The following is a 14768-nucleotide window of genomic DNA, read 5'->3' as shown; positions in this document are numbered from 1 at the left end:
ATCAAGGGAGACTTACCGCCGGCACCGGAGGTGCTAGCACCAGGAGCCCCCGAGTTTGGTTTGGGGACCGAAGGCTGTGGCCGGGAAGTTTGCTTCTCAGAAGAATCTTCAATACGAAGGGGCCTTTTGGCAGGACGATCCCCAATCTCTTCTTGAAGAATCTTGTCAAAAAATTTAGCCTCGGACTTCCCGGCAATTGGTTGACTCCTTCGCACCACCGGACTCCCCACGCGAAGTCCTCTCCCAGAGGCAGCCTGGGCCTGAGAGTATGCTTTCTCCTGGGCCTTCCGGTAGAGATAATCTTGATATTTTTTCTCTGCCGTGGCAATGAGCTCATCCCGGAAGGCCTTCTCCGCAACCGGCGCCCTCACATTGGGTAAAATGACCCGCGAGAGGTTGGAGTCCTCCACGGATTGGTGAGGAAGGATAAGTTTGGCCTTTTGACAATTCTCCGTGGTGACTAAGCCCCCAACATCGAGATCGGCGCGGTCGTAGGAAGCAAAGGCTTGGGCCCTTCGGAGGAAAGTCTGAGTAGGGGGCGTTCGCTGGTAAGGTGGGATCCGCACCCACTCCGTGAGGAGCTCCGGGTGGTCCACGGCCCTGAACCCGGAGGAGAAGAAAAAGCGATGGCGATATTCCTTAACGTGAGTCTGCCTATTATACGGAACCACCCCCTCGTTAGCAGGATGGATCCGGAACCCATAAAAACCGTCCTTAAGTTTGTCCCCTTTCTTGGGGACGGATACAAGTTCATAAAAATATAAAATTTCCGACGGGCTGGGAGATCCCCATCCGCGGGCGGTATAAAAAATAAATAAGCCTGAAAGCAGGCGGTAAGCTTGAGGAATGAGTTGGTATGGCGCAAGGCCGACAAATACAAGGAAATTAACAAAATAATCTTGAAGCGGGAGCATGGCACCGGCCATCAAATGAGTCTGACTCCAAGCCCCGAAGCCGTCATAGTTGTGATTAGGCGTCTCCGAGTCGCGAGGAGGCCGGTGATAGGTCCCTGAAGTGGAGGGTTTGATCCCAGCGACTTCTATAATATTCTCCAGCTGGTGAGGACAAGTTAGGGTGGATCGAAGCTCAGCCGCTTCCCACCCGGTCGCTCGAGATTTGTACCCTTCCTGGGCAACGTGCCCTGTGGAAACCTCCTCCAACGTGGCCATGCTTTTCCCACTCTTCTTCGAAGATTTCGAACTGAAGCGTACATTTTGTGTTACCGTGAAAAACAAAAAGGGAAAAAGAAAAGTCCAGCAGTTAGGTCCCATACCAAACCCTAAGTCAAGAAAAAGGGAGTGGGGGTCCCCTAACCGCTGGAAAGAGGCCCCCTCCGGACACGTGTCACATGGGAAACCCTAGAAAGATCCCCTGAACAAGTGTCGGGTGCAGTGAAATCGCAGAAAGTGGTTTTACAGAATAAAAAGAAAAAAAAAGACCATTCTATGCCCTAAGCAACTGTTGAACGAAGAACACATGGCTCTCTTCAACAAAAATACACATTATAACAGAGACATGATAATGGCGATCCTACAACTAAAGCAGTAGACATAAAACAGAACACTTGAAGAACTTAAACACTCGCACACCCAGAAATCTCAAAGTACGAACCCAGAAAAACGAACGAAGCAAGTAAAAGCATGTTATTATCTAAGGATGCAAGAAACTTACAGTAAGTCGTTGAACTGGGGGTCCTGAATGTGGTCGAGTAAAAGTTGAGAAGAACTGGTGAAAGCAAACACTGGAAAAGTGGAAGAAATGTCTAAGTGCTAAGACAGTTCGTCCGTTTTGAAGAATTTTCTCTCTGGGAAATTCGAACAAAAATGGCAAGGAATGGAAAGTAACCAAAATGAAGGAAAGATGGTGGCTTTTATAGGCAAAAGTGCATGAGGAACAGGCGTCACCACCTACCAATCGTACGGTGGGGGAGATGCACGATTCGAATTCTCGAAAATCAACGGATCAGATCAAGCTGCCATAAAGGCGGTGGAAACGTTTGAGTATCCGTCTGACATCATTAATGCGCCGCATCAATCAAAGGGCGTGAAACGAATCGACCTCTGCAAAAAGCGAATCGCAGCATTTAATGCCATCATTAGACGCACCCTCACGCGCCCCAAGCTCGTGTCAAGAAACCGAGGAGGCGGCCGGAGACATCCCTGCAAAAAGCGAATCGCTGCATTAAATGTCATCATTAAATGCGCCCTCACGCGCTCTGGGCTTGAGCCAGGGAAACGAGGAGTCAACCGGAGGCACTTGAGCAAGCCTTGGTTTATTTTTCCAAGTAAACAAGGCTTGGGGGGTAAATGTTGCCCCTGAATTCGCCCAAAATACGTGGACCAGTCGAAAAGGGACACGTGGATCAGATAACTTGTAAATATTTGATAAGTCTTTGTGCGCCACAAGGAAGCACCCTGGGTATGGGTCCCGGAGGAGGCACCCGGAGTACAAGGTACTCCCGGAAGCTCGTATAGCATTAAGCCTCTCGGGGATGTGTCAGGCTTCTCCTGAGTAATCAAGTCGCATTTAATGCCGCATGGGAGGAAGCGTGTTGGGACTGTAACACGCAATAAAGTCTGACGGCACAACCCCCAACAAAGAAGCTACAGTAATGATCATTTAAGTCTAGCGACGGCTACTCTGCGAAGAGTCACGTCAATCACAAGGCAAAAAGGACATTCCTCATAAAAACCCTACAGCGCCTAGGGATTTGACCATGCATCACCCATGGTATATTCATTGGGAATACCCAACTTTATGGATACTTACAGATACATTTGTAAGAACAATCCTAGGGATCACCCCACCAAAACACTATAAATACCCCCTCAAAGCTCATTTAATGGGGTCGAGAATCTTGGGTTGCATAAGAGCAAGAAGAGAAAATACTCACCAAGAACATTCTCTGTATTTATGAGAAGAACAGTCTCTCAAGTGTGGAATCTGTATTAAATACATCCATTAATAACAAAGACTCGTGGACTAAGGCTCATTAACGCCCCAACCACGTAAAAATCCTCATCTCGCTTTCTTACAGCTCACTACTATAATTATATTTTAATAGTTGCCGAAAATTTCGGTCAACATAGTCTAATTAATAACTTTTGCAAAATAATATTTACCCTAACAATATACACAATTATATAAGAAAATTCTTACTGTACAATTTTTGTGACGCTTTTATCAAATGGAATGATCCACACTGGCACACTTTTATTGATACTCTTATTTATATATATTGCCTATAGCTATAGATATTGATTAACTTGCAACTGTAGCTCAATTATACACTTTTCTATTTTATCTTGACATGATCATCAGGATTCCGAACCAAAGATACGCAAAACGACAACAGCATTTATAGACATCAATATTGTTTAAGGAGAATTATTGGATATCTTACCAACAAACACATATATCTTCCATCTTACTTTTTATGACACTAAATGAGAATTAATATTTCTTTTTTTATATTAAAATCTGCTTGCACAACGACGACGTTACCAACAATAGTAGTGGATCTGTATTATATATACATATATAAGATATATATATATTATATGGTCCCTCAGTCAATTATTGCATTGTAAAGACAGTATGAGTGGAAGTAGGCTTGGATGTGTACTGTGTACGTTTACTAGTATTATTATATATGGAAAAGATTTTGTTCACTTTCACGAAAACGAAATGTATTCTGTAGTACATTAAATGAGTTTTAGGGTACATTAGATAAGTGTCAGGCTAAGTTATTATTTTTTAACCCTAATTACTCCTAAATCAATCTCAACCCTCAGATCAAATAACTCCTTCATCTAACGGCTACCGTACATCACGAAATACATTCCGTAAAAATACAGTCATAAGACAAAATCATGTACCTATATAAATATATATATCCTTGTCAAACAGAGGCAAGAGGCAACTTTAAAAGAGTACGTACCAAATTAGTAAGAGAGAGAGAGAGAGATGGCAAGCGGTGAACAAGTGTTTATGATCAACGGTGGAGGAGAAGATGAGAACAACTTTCAGAGTAATTCCACGTTACAGGTCCCTAGTCATCACAATTTTCTCAATTTATATTATGTACACTCTTTATAGCCTTGTATTATTTATGAACTGCAAATGCATGAATTTATTTTATTTGTGGATTTAATTAATAGGTGAAAAATAAGGTTATTTTAAATTATAAAGACTCTAACTTCGATGATGTATAGCAAAAAAATGGAGTAGACGCGCAGAATTTGTTCATCAAGGAAGGAATTCTAGACAAGTTAGACGTAGACAAACTCATTGCTTCACAAACTACTCCAAAGACATTCACCATAGCTGATTTGGGATGCCCTGTCGAAATAGACACATTCGCCGCTGTTCAAAATGTCATCGACACTGTCAAACACAAACTCAAACTCCAATCTAATACTGCTCATCAATATGAACATCTCTCCCATAACCTCGAGTTCCAAGTCTTGATAAACGGTCCAACCTCTAGAGACTTCAACGCTCTTTTCAGGTCTATACCGATGAACAAGCCTTCCTACTATGTAGCTGGAGTTCCAGGCACCTTCTACAGCCGCCTGTTCCCAAAATCAAGCCTTCATTTTGCATATTCATCCTACTCTCTCCATTGGCTCTCCAAGGTTCCGGACGGCGTAGGAGATGAAAGGTCTCCGGCATACAACAAGGGTAAGATCTACTGTATGAGTTCACCAAAGATAGTAGCGGATGCTTATGAAGCCCAATTCACTAGAGATATTGAGGCTTTTCTCAAAGCCAGAGAATTGGAGGTTGTCCCGGGTGGACTTGTAGCTTTCTCTATCGTTACTGTGCCAACTGGTTCTAAGTGCCTTACGCCTACTTTCTTTGAGATTTTGGGATCTGTTCTCTTAGACATGGCTGCTAAGGTATATACACTATCTACTATATCTCTCACAGTTCAATATAGTCCTGTCAATTGTAGTAGACATGGATTCGAGATTAAAAGCTTTATTGTCACTAGATTGTGATATTTCACCAACTTTTTTTTTTATTCTTATTATTATAAATATACATGTAGGGTATTACAAGCAAGAAGAAAGTAAACACGTTTAACTTGCCAATATATCTGCCAACCCCACAACTGTTAGAGGGTTTGATTAAGAGAAATGAGAATTTCAGTATTGAGAGAATGGAACAACTATGTCGTCCAAGGGAATCGTTTTACGAGGCAGACTTTCCTGAAAAGCTCACCTTACACTACCGAGCTGTTATGGAAAGCCTTTTCAACGATCACTTTGGAACTGAGGTAGTCAACCTTATGTTTGACAAGTTCAAGAACAAAGTCACAGAAACAGCTGTGTTTATGGACTTGACCCACAAGCAAGCGCTCGAGTCCTTCGTTCTTCTCAAGCGCAAACCATAGAAATACAAGAAATCTGTAATGAACTATTATTTGCTAATGCAATGTTACTTGAATTTGAATAAGGACAAGCAACTTCAAGATTTTATAATTAAAGTCGAATTCATTTATAACTTGATTCAAAAATGTAAGAATAGGTTTAAACAAATCATAGAAAACCCGCTATTTTACGTGACAGCTTCTAACCGTTATTATGGTCAGCATTTTTTACATTCACATAATGGTACTTATCATAAAACTTGACATGTCAACATATTAATTATTGATTCAAACCTACACTATTGATTGACAGCATCTATATACAAAAGAATCATAGTTTGTTCAACTCAGTAAGTACAGCTGCAAAAGAGACCAATGTATCCAAAGCCATAGAAAAATAACAAACAGAGATTTCCTCTTCTAATCTCAATACTTTTTCTTGAAATTAGACAAAATTGCTTTAGGCTGTTTATAACTATAAATCCTACGAGTAAACTTAAAATATGAGAGTTTGAACCTACTAAAGAGTATGTGCACAGGAAGAAAGTGTCTACTTACAGATGTTTGTTATACAATGAGTAACTCTAGTATCATCTGATATTTTCTTCAACCTCGAAATTTCTAAGAGTCGTGAATTATCTTATTGTTTCATTTTCTTAGGAGCAGTGCCTAATACATCAATGAAAATTCTTGGATAAACTTAAGCACCCCCACCATTTTATTCATTTTTCTCAACAGCACCAAAAACATTACTTCCATTGGCATCACCTCTTTACCAGAGTCTCTTCAGTATAGAATTTGCTTCAGCATTGATCCATTCAGCACTGCACTAGCAGAAACTAGTTCCATTATCTACACAACCATTAAAGATCATTCGTCCTCATGGTAGCTGAGATATATTGACATCCGTTTTAACAATACTCGATGTGTATAACCATCAAACTACTAAATGCAGTCAATCATGATAAACATAAGAAGCGATGTTTTCTTTACTTTCATCTAGCTTCAAAGAAGTCTGTCAGATGATCAGTACTTTAACTCACTCATGCTTTCAATATCTTATCCACTTTATGTACATCAAAAGTTGGACCAATTCCATCCCCTTGTGATGCAACAGGCATAGTTATAATTGATGAACAAGCTCTTAAAGATAGGGAATCAGCATCCTTAGAGTTAGAAGTAACATTGGGCTTGACGTCATTCTGATGCTCTACCGTGCATTGCTCTACAAACTCCATGGTTGATGAAGGCATATCCATGGCAATTGACTCCATATCCATCGCACTTTCTTGACTGCCTCTCTCGAATACATGATCTGTAGAACCGATAGTAACAGCAGCATCTTCAGAAGAAAGCTGTTCAGTTTCTGGGTTAGACAATAGTTTCACCGTGTTCTCAAAATCGATACCATTAGAAACAACGTCATCGACAGAGTGTAAACCGGGTGGAGAAATACAAATGTAAGATGGGTCAATATCCATCTCAGCACATGTACTTTCTTCACCAATATTTTCACCATACATAGTATCTTCTCCAAAACTCTCACCGCACGTACCATTTTCACTGAGATCATTCAAGTCAGCACCTGCATCTCTTGTAATCCTGTCAATGGCCTCATGTCTGTCCAAAGAACGATTCTCCTTGTAAGCCAATATGTCATCACTTCTCTCATTTACAAACTCTTGACCTTCATCCAAAGAAATTGGCTGAACCTCACTAATATTGCTGCTTTCAGTAACAAGTGCATCAATCTGCTTCTGTACAAAGACTGCTAATGAAACAGCATGATCCCGAATAAGAGAATCATTGGGTGGGCAGTGTAGCATATTCTTTAGAACTTTATGATACTGCAGCATGCTGATGGATGGCACAGCAGACTTTTTTCGGCGGCAGATATCAATCACTTTTAGCATATGCTCACACATGTTGCCTATTTCAGCCCAACGGCAATCACAGATACCAAACTGTGAGCCAGGATTCCATACAACATGAACCCTATCCCGATCAAGCTGATCAGTAACTTTAGCACTTCGACCTTCCAGAACAACATCAGAATCTGAAATCTTCAAAGCTTTACGCCAATATGTTAACCCACTCACCCACTCCTCTTTCCTGTATCGGGCAAACGCATCCTTCCCAGAGTACTCATCAAGCCAAAAATAGGAATGCACTTTCGTATTCAATTTATCGACCAACCAATCCGTTCTTTGATAAACAGCAGAATTCTTCTCATTCAACAACCTAACCTTCAATTGGTTGTGGTAAAACTCTATCGCTGCAGTGGTCTCTTGGCTAGAGACAGGAAGAGTTTGTAGTGCAATGATCCACTTCCCTGTGTAGAAAAGAAAGCTCTCACATTAGTAACTTCTGTGGAATTATAATCTAGCACACTATGTGAACTCGGAGTAAGTTTTATCTTTCACTAAATAAAATAAAATCACTAAACTATTTGCAAAAAAACAATTATATTAACAGAATAGATAGTCTACTTGAAATAATTAATACGAACCTAATCTAGGATACCAAGTTGCCCTTAAATAATCCATAAAATCTGCCTCATCAACAAAATCTTCCATCAAATCCTCGAACAAGCCCATGGTTCCTTGTCCTTGGCAGATAACATCCACTATCTGCCCAAGTCGTCTCCATATCTCAACCCGAATATCATTTTCCGTACATTTCTGCATTAAGTTTTTATGCCATGCATGACGAACTCGCCAAAAGCTTATCAGCACAGTGCATTGAAAAACATCCCTGAATTTAAACAAGCATTAATATTATAACAATACTCATGAGAAAATATACACTAAATATATATATATATATATATATATATGGATGCACTCTTTTTTAATAAGTATTAGAGAAAAATTTGAATTCTATGCTTAATTTTGCATCTAGTAAAAAAAATATCATCATTTACATTATATAAGCTGAGATTGTTACATTGACTAAAAAAAGATAAAAAAAAAATGAATTTGAGTTAGATATTTTTAATATAAACATATTTTTTGATATATTGTAAAAATAGAGATTTTTATTAATTAAGTAACTAAATTAAGTATGGAAACTCAAATTTCTTTTCTATTATTGGTGATTGGATCAAAATCTAATGGTTTAATATTTCTAAAATTGATATCTATAGTTATTTTTTTTAGTAACTATGAAGAAGAGTTCCATATTTATAAATATATAAATATATATATTTATAGATATGAGTCACCTGAATCACTTTATTAAGTTCCCGTTTAAGTTCATTAATAAAATACAAAGAACTTTATAAAGTAGGAACAAGAATCACTCCCTATTAAGGAGCAAAACCTTGGAAGCATAGATGCCCCGTATCCTTGTAGGACTCACTATCCAGCTCATTACTTGAGCAAAAGCTACTGAGATTACAAAATTCATTTTGAAGTTTGAAAGAATGACTAAAGCAACCAACCTTATAGCATGGACATCAGCCAGAGGATCATCAATAATAAACCCAGCCAACTTCCATGTAGGATCTTTCGTTTGAACTCTATTATGTAGGGCTCGCAACCACTTATCTGTGTCGGAACTTGCAAATCTTGGTGATATTATCCATGCGACTGGGATGGCCTTGTTGTCAGGGTTGAATACAAGAAGACTGTGAACTGGATACTAGACAGATTGCAAATAATAAACATCACAAACAAACTTACCAAAAATGAAACTTTCTCTTCTACAATTCTCAAAATAAAAGAAAAACAAACAGAAAGTTTACAAATATGAAGAAAAAAAGCACCTTCAATTTGTTTGTTCCAAACTTTGAATCAGATACTAAAAGGCTGCGATTGCCAAAGCGAATCATTTGTTGCAACTGCCACTCTGTTTGGATGCCCAGAGTGAAAGGGTCAGAATCAGAGAAATCTTGAAAAAAGAAAACATTACCCTGGTGACCTTCCACCCACATGCTAATGCTGACAGAATCATCAATGTCCAATTCATACGTAGACCGTCGGATGCTTCTCTCCTGTCTACGAACATACCGATGAGTTAAAAGGTCATCGCGATTACATGGACCACCCTGCTTTTCCACTGATTCATTGTGTCTCTGCATTATGGTTTCCACAGAGACCCCCACATGTAGCAGAGATAACACACGAAGTCGAAGATCTTCTGAGATGTAAGGAGCAAAAACAGCCCGTGTTCCAGCAGCCTTCTTATCCTGCGGACCATGACATGGTATTCCTTTCTTATCAACATGCTTATCCTCATTATATATGATGAGTGCTACTGAAGGTTCAGCAATTAACCGTTTCACAATAAAGTGGCAGGTGCATCCTCTTTTGGTATTTGGCCGACCAGCATTTTTTTTCTTGGGGACATATGTGTTCCGACTAGGTCTTACAATGCCACCCTTTCGATGGTCGTCAGGACCAAATGAACACCAATATCTACACATGAACAAGGTGGCCTAAGATAACAGGAACATAAATAACATTTAAAAACAACTAGAGGCACAACGATGGAACTTACAAAATATATTCAAGAACTCCATCAACCTTTGGTTTATAAGGTGTTGTTGGGCGTCGTCTTCGCCTTGCCTCAACATGAAATCTTGTTGGGCAATCACTGTTTGAGGATTCACCCCTTACAAAATCATCCACTCTGGCAAAGGGGATTAGAGCCACTCTATCTATATTATCACGCCATCCCTCCACCTTTGACCACACGATATCATTAGCAGAAAACTCCAAGGTCGGAGGATTCTGTACAGGGAGTGATAGAATCTCATCCCATCTAGCCATTTGCAATGAACTACCTGATTTCAAAAATAATCATTTCAAATAGAATTAGAAATGACAAGAAAGAAAGCAGTGAAATATGGAAGTAGCAGAATTTAGAATCTTAAACCCCAACCAAGATGCAACTTCCTCTAGCCTTAATTCATAATCTAGTTCTTGAAATCCAATTAATACAATTTAACTAATTGAATTCTTCAAGCAAATAAAAAAAAAACTAATTGGAATTCAGTTGGGTAGAAAAATTAGGGTTCCACAGCGGACAGGTTAAGCGGTTTTGTTATTTGGCATTTTTTAAAAACTGCAACCCATACCTGCCCAGCAAGTGTCTAGGTTGGGAGGTTTTTTAAAGGGCGGCTGTATGCAATTTTTTGGGCAGGTTGGGTTGCTAAAAAAATCAAAATTTAGTATATTGTCAAAAGAAAAAAATTCAAACAAAAAGTTTGTAACATATTTGCTCATCATACATAAACTCACAAGTTAACAATAATAAGTAAAAGTCACATAAAAAGTTCATAACAATTCATAAAGTCCATGACAATCCATAGTAGTCCATAAAATGTTCATAACAATCCATGTCCGCAAAAATTTCATAACAATCCTTAAGAAACACACATCATATTAGTGATGTTCATCCCGATCCAATCTGCACTTTTTTGGTCAAACAACATCCAATCCGCACTAAGTTCAGATCCTAAATTTTGGATTCAATCCAATCTGCATGACAATTTAAATCCATCCGGATCGATTGTTTTGGATCTTTTTTTTTAATGTTAAATTATTTAATATTTCATTAAATTGCAGAAAAAAAAAATACACACACAACAATAGTAGCACAACCAGAATTTAACAAACACTAGAAACAAAATTAAGAAAAAAAAACTATTGTTTCTTAATCTTCAACTCCAACAACACATTACACTAACAGTAAAAAAAACAAGCATCTTTCATATTCCAAATCCAACAACTGAACAACCCACAATAAAAAACAAAAACAGTAAGAATAAGAACTAACTAAAAACATGTTATTATTATCCCCCCAAAAAAAATACATGTTCCAAATCCATTTCAAAAAGATAAATGTTCCAAATCCAATACCCGATGTTTCAAATCCAATGCTTCATAGATTTTCTCGCATATAAACAAATTAGGATTACACGCCCTTTTTGCCTATATTAACTTATTTGACACATATAACAACAAAGTTGACACAAAACTTGAAACAATCTAGTGTCCAGAACAAACAAGCTACGGGTTGAGAAAGGAGATTAAAGTTAGAAAAGCATTGAATGGGGAATATAGTCAATATACCATTAATAAGTAATAAAAACCCACATCTCTAATGCACATAGATTAAGATCACTCAACAAAAATCAAACTTGCTACTATGAAACTGCAATGTAAAATTCAATTTCTGCAATGACTTTAAACAACTAAACTCCAAAACATTTGTCTACTACTTGCGCCATAAAAACTGATTTATTATAAAATCAAGAGTAAACCCAAGATTGAAATTGACGACTTTGAAATTGAAATTAACGTCTCTTTATCCATCATCCATATATCTTAGTACTAAAATATTGGAATGCATAAGATCAAGCAATCAAACAAACACATGGTATTTATTTCAAGAAACTCTTCTTCGACGTAGGTACATATATTTTTTAATTACATCTCATTTTGAAACATTACAATTAAAAAGCAATGGAAGAATGAATACAGCACTTTGTTAATACCTTCAATAACAAGCCCTGCTTTCAAATGATAACCCTTTGTCTCAGGTCGGCGAGGGCAGGGAGTGGAGTAGACCTCGACTGAAGTTCTGGACTGGTCGGCGAGGGCAGCGAGTGGAGTCTACCGTCGACTGAAGAGATAGACTAGTCGGTGGTCGGTGGTCGGTGGAACGGCGACAGAGATTGATAGTGATGAAGAGAAGAAAATTTTGGTCTAGGTTTGAGTTTAGTGAAGAGAACGGCTGTAGGAGTCAGAAGAGAAAGTGGAAAGATTATATTTGGGATTAGAAATTAGCTTTGTCTTTTTTTTTTTTAATATTAATGTAGAATAATATAATATAATAATATTATATATTTTATAATTTTTAAAAATATATATATATAATTAAGTTCGGATTGGATTCGATCGGTTAATTTCTGAGGTTAAACAACATCCAATCCGCACAAGTGCAGATTTTAAATTTTTTAATACAATCCAATCTGCACAAGTGCGGATATTCGCATTTTGCAGAATTGGATTGGATTGCATCGTACAGATTGGATCGAATCGAATACTTTTTATAAACAACAATTCATAGTATTGAAACAGATAGGAAGAAACAATATACATACGCACAATCAAATCATATCGAAAACAACAATATGACCTCCAAGCAAGAGCAAACTATACATAATTATCTTTCTATTTTTCACTGAGGAGTATTTGTTGTTAGACTTTTATTTGGGCTTACATTATATTTTATTGGTTTTATTAAAACTTGGGTTGATTGGATAGTTCTTTGCTGTGTTAGCCCATGTTGTTGGTGATCAATTGTTAATGGGCTTAGCATCTGTGAGTAAAGTCTAGGTGAAGCAGAAGTGTGGGCTTTTCTAGTTGACTGAAGCCTTTGATGAGCGGCCCACCAACTAGGGTTTTGTAGCTAAGTCCCCTCCCTAACTCTATAAATACATATTGTCTCATCACAATTGTATACCTTTTGATAATCAGAGAAAATAAACTGCTTCTGATTTAGAGATCTAGGGAGGAAGACTTAGTTGATAGTATTGTACTATCAAATTGGAGTAACTGCTGTGGATCAATCAGAGATAATTGCTATGGATCAATCAGGTACACATACCTAATTATTATATCTTATTATTGTGTTCTATGTTATATACAAATAGATCTTGGGTTAATTGTTAATTTATTTAAAACTTTAGGGATTTTATTGATCGTTAAATTCTCTTTCAATTGATATATTATATGTTTGAATTCATTGTGTATATTAAGAGAATTTTAATTTTAAAGTTTTAGGGTTTATATGATTATAATGTGAAATTATAATTGTGTATTTTGATTTTATTGTTTTTAATCTAAAATTGATTATAGATATCTCATTATTAATTGTTTATGAATGTTCTTAAATGATTAATTTTGTATTTTGATTAAGATTGATATTCCAAATCAATTTTTTTTATGTTCTTTATTTTTGTATAGCTTTTCTTTAGATCTATTGTTTTTTTAGCAATTAATACCCGAAATTAGTAGCTTAGATTGATTAGAAATTACATCCCGAGCAAAAACCATCGAAAATCCATTGTTTTCGTCGATTATTTGGCCGGAAAAACGTGCAGACCCGACTGGGGCCGACCGGGTCGCGCGACCCGCCTGGAAGATCCGGCTGGAGCAAGAAGACAACTCCCAGCCGCGAAGCCCACTCGCGCAGGCGGCGCGTGGGGGCGCGTGGGGCCGGCTGGGAGGTACGTTTTCGACGATTTTTTTTTCCAGCGTGATTAGAATTGAATTTCTGATTTTTCTATGATTTTTAATTAATTTTTTGACTCCGTTTAATAATTATTATTATTTTAATGATAATTATGCAGTTAAAAAATTATTAAAAATAATTTTTGATAATTTTTCGAAATTTGTCAATCATAGAAAATTTTTTGGGTTTCTTCTCGTCCCATATGACAAGTCACTCTCTTGTTCAAGTTATCTTGACTATGTAATCTCCACCAATATCCTTTATTTCACATTTTTCCATTAATTGTTGTTCTAAAGTTATAAAACTTGATTATTTGATATAAAAATAATGTGTTATGGTGGACACTTTATTTTTTTTTATTATCAATATAATAAAAGCAATTATATATCTCTTTTGGAAATTTGGTTGAAAATTATTAATTTTCAATGATTGTTTTATCACCAAATTTCACATGTTGAAGAAAATATTATATTTTGGTTGACTATATGTGTAATTACTTGCCCAAAGGTAGTATTTACATATATTAGTTCACATTCCATGAAGTGAGTTAATATTAAATGTATATATTTTAATTATTTGCCCAAAGGTAATAATTTAAATATATAAATTTATTATTATTTTTTTTTTGCTTGAATTAATACATATTTTTAAGAAATTTATTTGCCCAAAGGTAATAAAATTCTTAAATGATATGTATTTTTTCTTTGTTGTTAACTTCATGAAGGTAGATCATGTGTGTGTTATATTCTCACCCCAAAGGGGAGTTTATAATGACCAGTTGATTCTACAATATTTTCTAATACATTGCTCATATTGCTTATTCAAGTTTTAATTTTTGAATTTTTCAGTCTCCTTTTCTGTGAACAACAATAATGCTTCCATCCATATTTTGAATGCTTCCAACTACAAGACATGGAAACGAGATGTGGAATTTACTTTAGGCATAATGGATATGGACTTGTGCCTACGAGAAGAAAAACCTGCTGATCTTACTGACTCCAGTACAACTGCCGAGAGAACTCATCATGCACAATGGGAAAAGTCAAGTCGACTTAGTCTTCTTACTATGAAAAGATCCATTCCTGAACATCTATTGAGTGGTTTGCCAGACACTACAAATGCCAAAGAGTTTTTCAATGCTGTAGAAAAA

At 37.0% G+C, this 14768-nt stretch overlaps 2 protein-coding genes across 5 annotated transcripts; one reads left to right on the top strand and one right to left on the bottom strand.

Moving 5' to 3' along the window:
* Window positions 1-3904: 3904 nt before the first annotated feature.
* On the top strand, window positions 3905-5567 carry LOC115724992 (probable S-adenosylmethionine-dependent methyltransferase At5g37990). Of its 2 annotated transcripts, none has more exons than XM_030654382.2 (3): window positions 3905-4047; window positions 4215-4901; window positions 5054-5567. In XM_030654382.2, exons 1-3 carry the CDS (start codon window positions 3967-3969, stop codon window positions 5396-5398), a joined length of 1113 nt encoding a protein of 370 aa, XP_030510242.1. In that variant the 5' UTR covers window positions 3905-3966; the 3' UTR covers window positions 5399-5567. The 2 variants fall into 2 exon arrangements, with proteins under 2 accessions (XP_030510242.1, XP_060973293.1); XM_061117310.1 differs by having other exon boundaries at window positions 3916-4030.
* Window positions 5568-5772: 205 nt separating this feature from the next.
* Window positions 5773-12198, bottom strand: LOC115724991 (uncharacterized). 3 transcript variants are annotated; one of them, XM_030654380.2, is made up of 6 exons: window positions 11877-12198; window positions 9875-10160; window positions 9141-9792; window positions 8817-9016; window positions 7884-8128; window positions 5773-7706 (listed from the first exon to the last, which is right to left on the bottom strand). In XM_030654380.2, the coding sequence occupies exons 2-6, from the start codon at window positions 10144-10146 to the stop codon at window positions 6418-6420; spliced, it is 2658 nt and encodes an 885-aa protein (XP_030510240.1). In that variant the 5' UTR covers window positions 10147-10160; window positions 11877-12198; the 3' UTR covers window positions 5773-6417. The 3 variants fall into 3 exon arrangements, with proteins under 3 accessions (XP_030510240.1, XP_030510241.1, XP_060973291.1); XM_030654381.2 differs by having other exon boundaries at window positions 9875-10156; window positions 11877-12159; XM_061117308.1 differs by lacking the exon at window positions 11877-12198 and having other exon boundaries at window positions 9141-9563; window positions 9652-9792; window positions 9875-10016.
* Between the last annotated feature and the right edge of the window lie 2570 nt (window positions 12199-14768).

The sequence above is a fragment of the Cannabis sativa genome, chromosome 6, assembly GCF_029168945.1.
Source record: "Cannabis sativa cultivar Pink pepper isolate KNU-18-1 chromosome 6, ASM2916894v1, whole genome shotgun sequence".
Taxonomy (NCBI): Eukaryota; Viridiplantae; Streptophyta; class Magnoliopsida; order Rosales; family Cannabaceae; genus Cannabis; species Cannabis sativa.
This window is presented reverse-complemented; position numbering and strand designations above follow the sequence as displayed.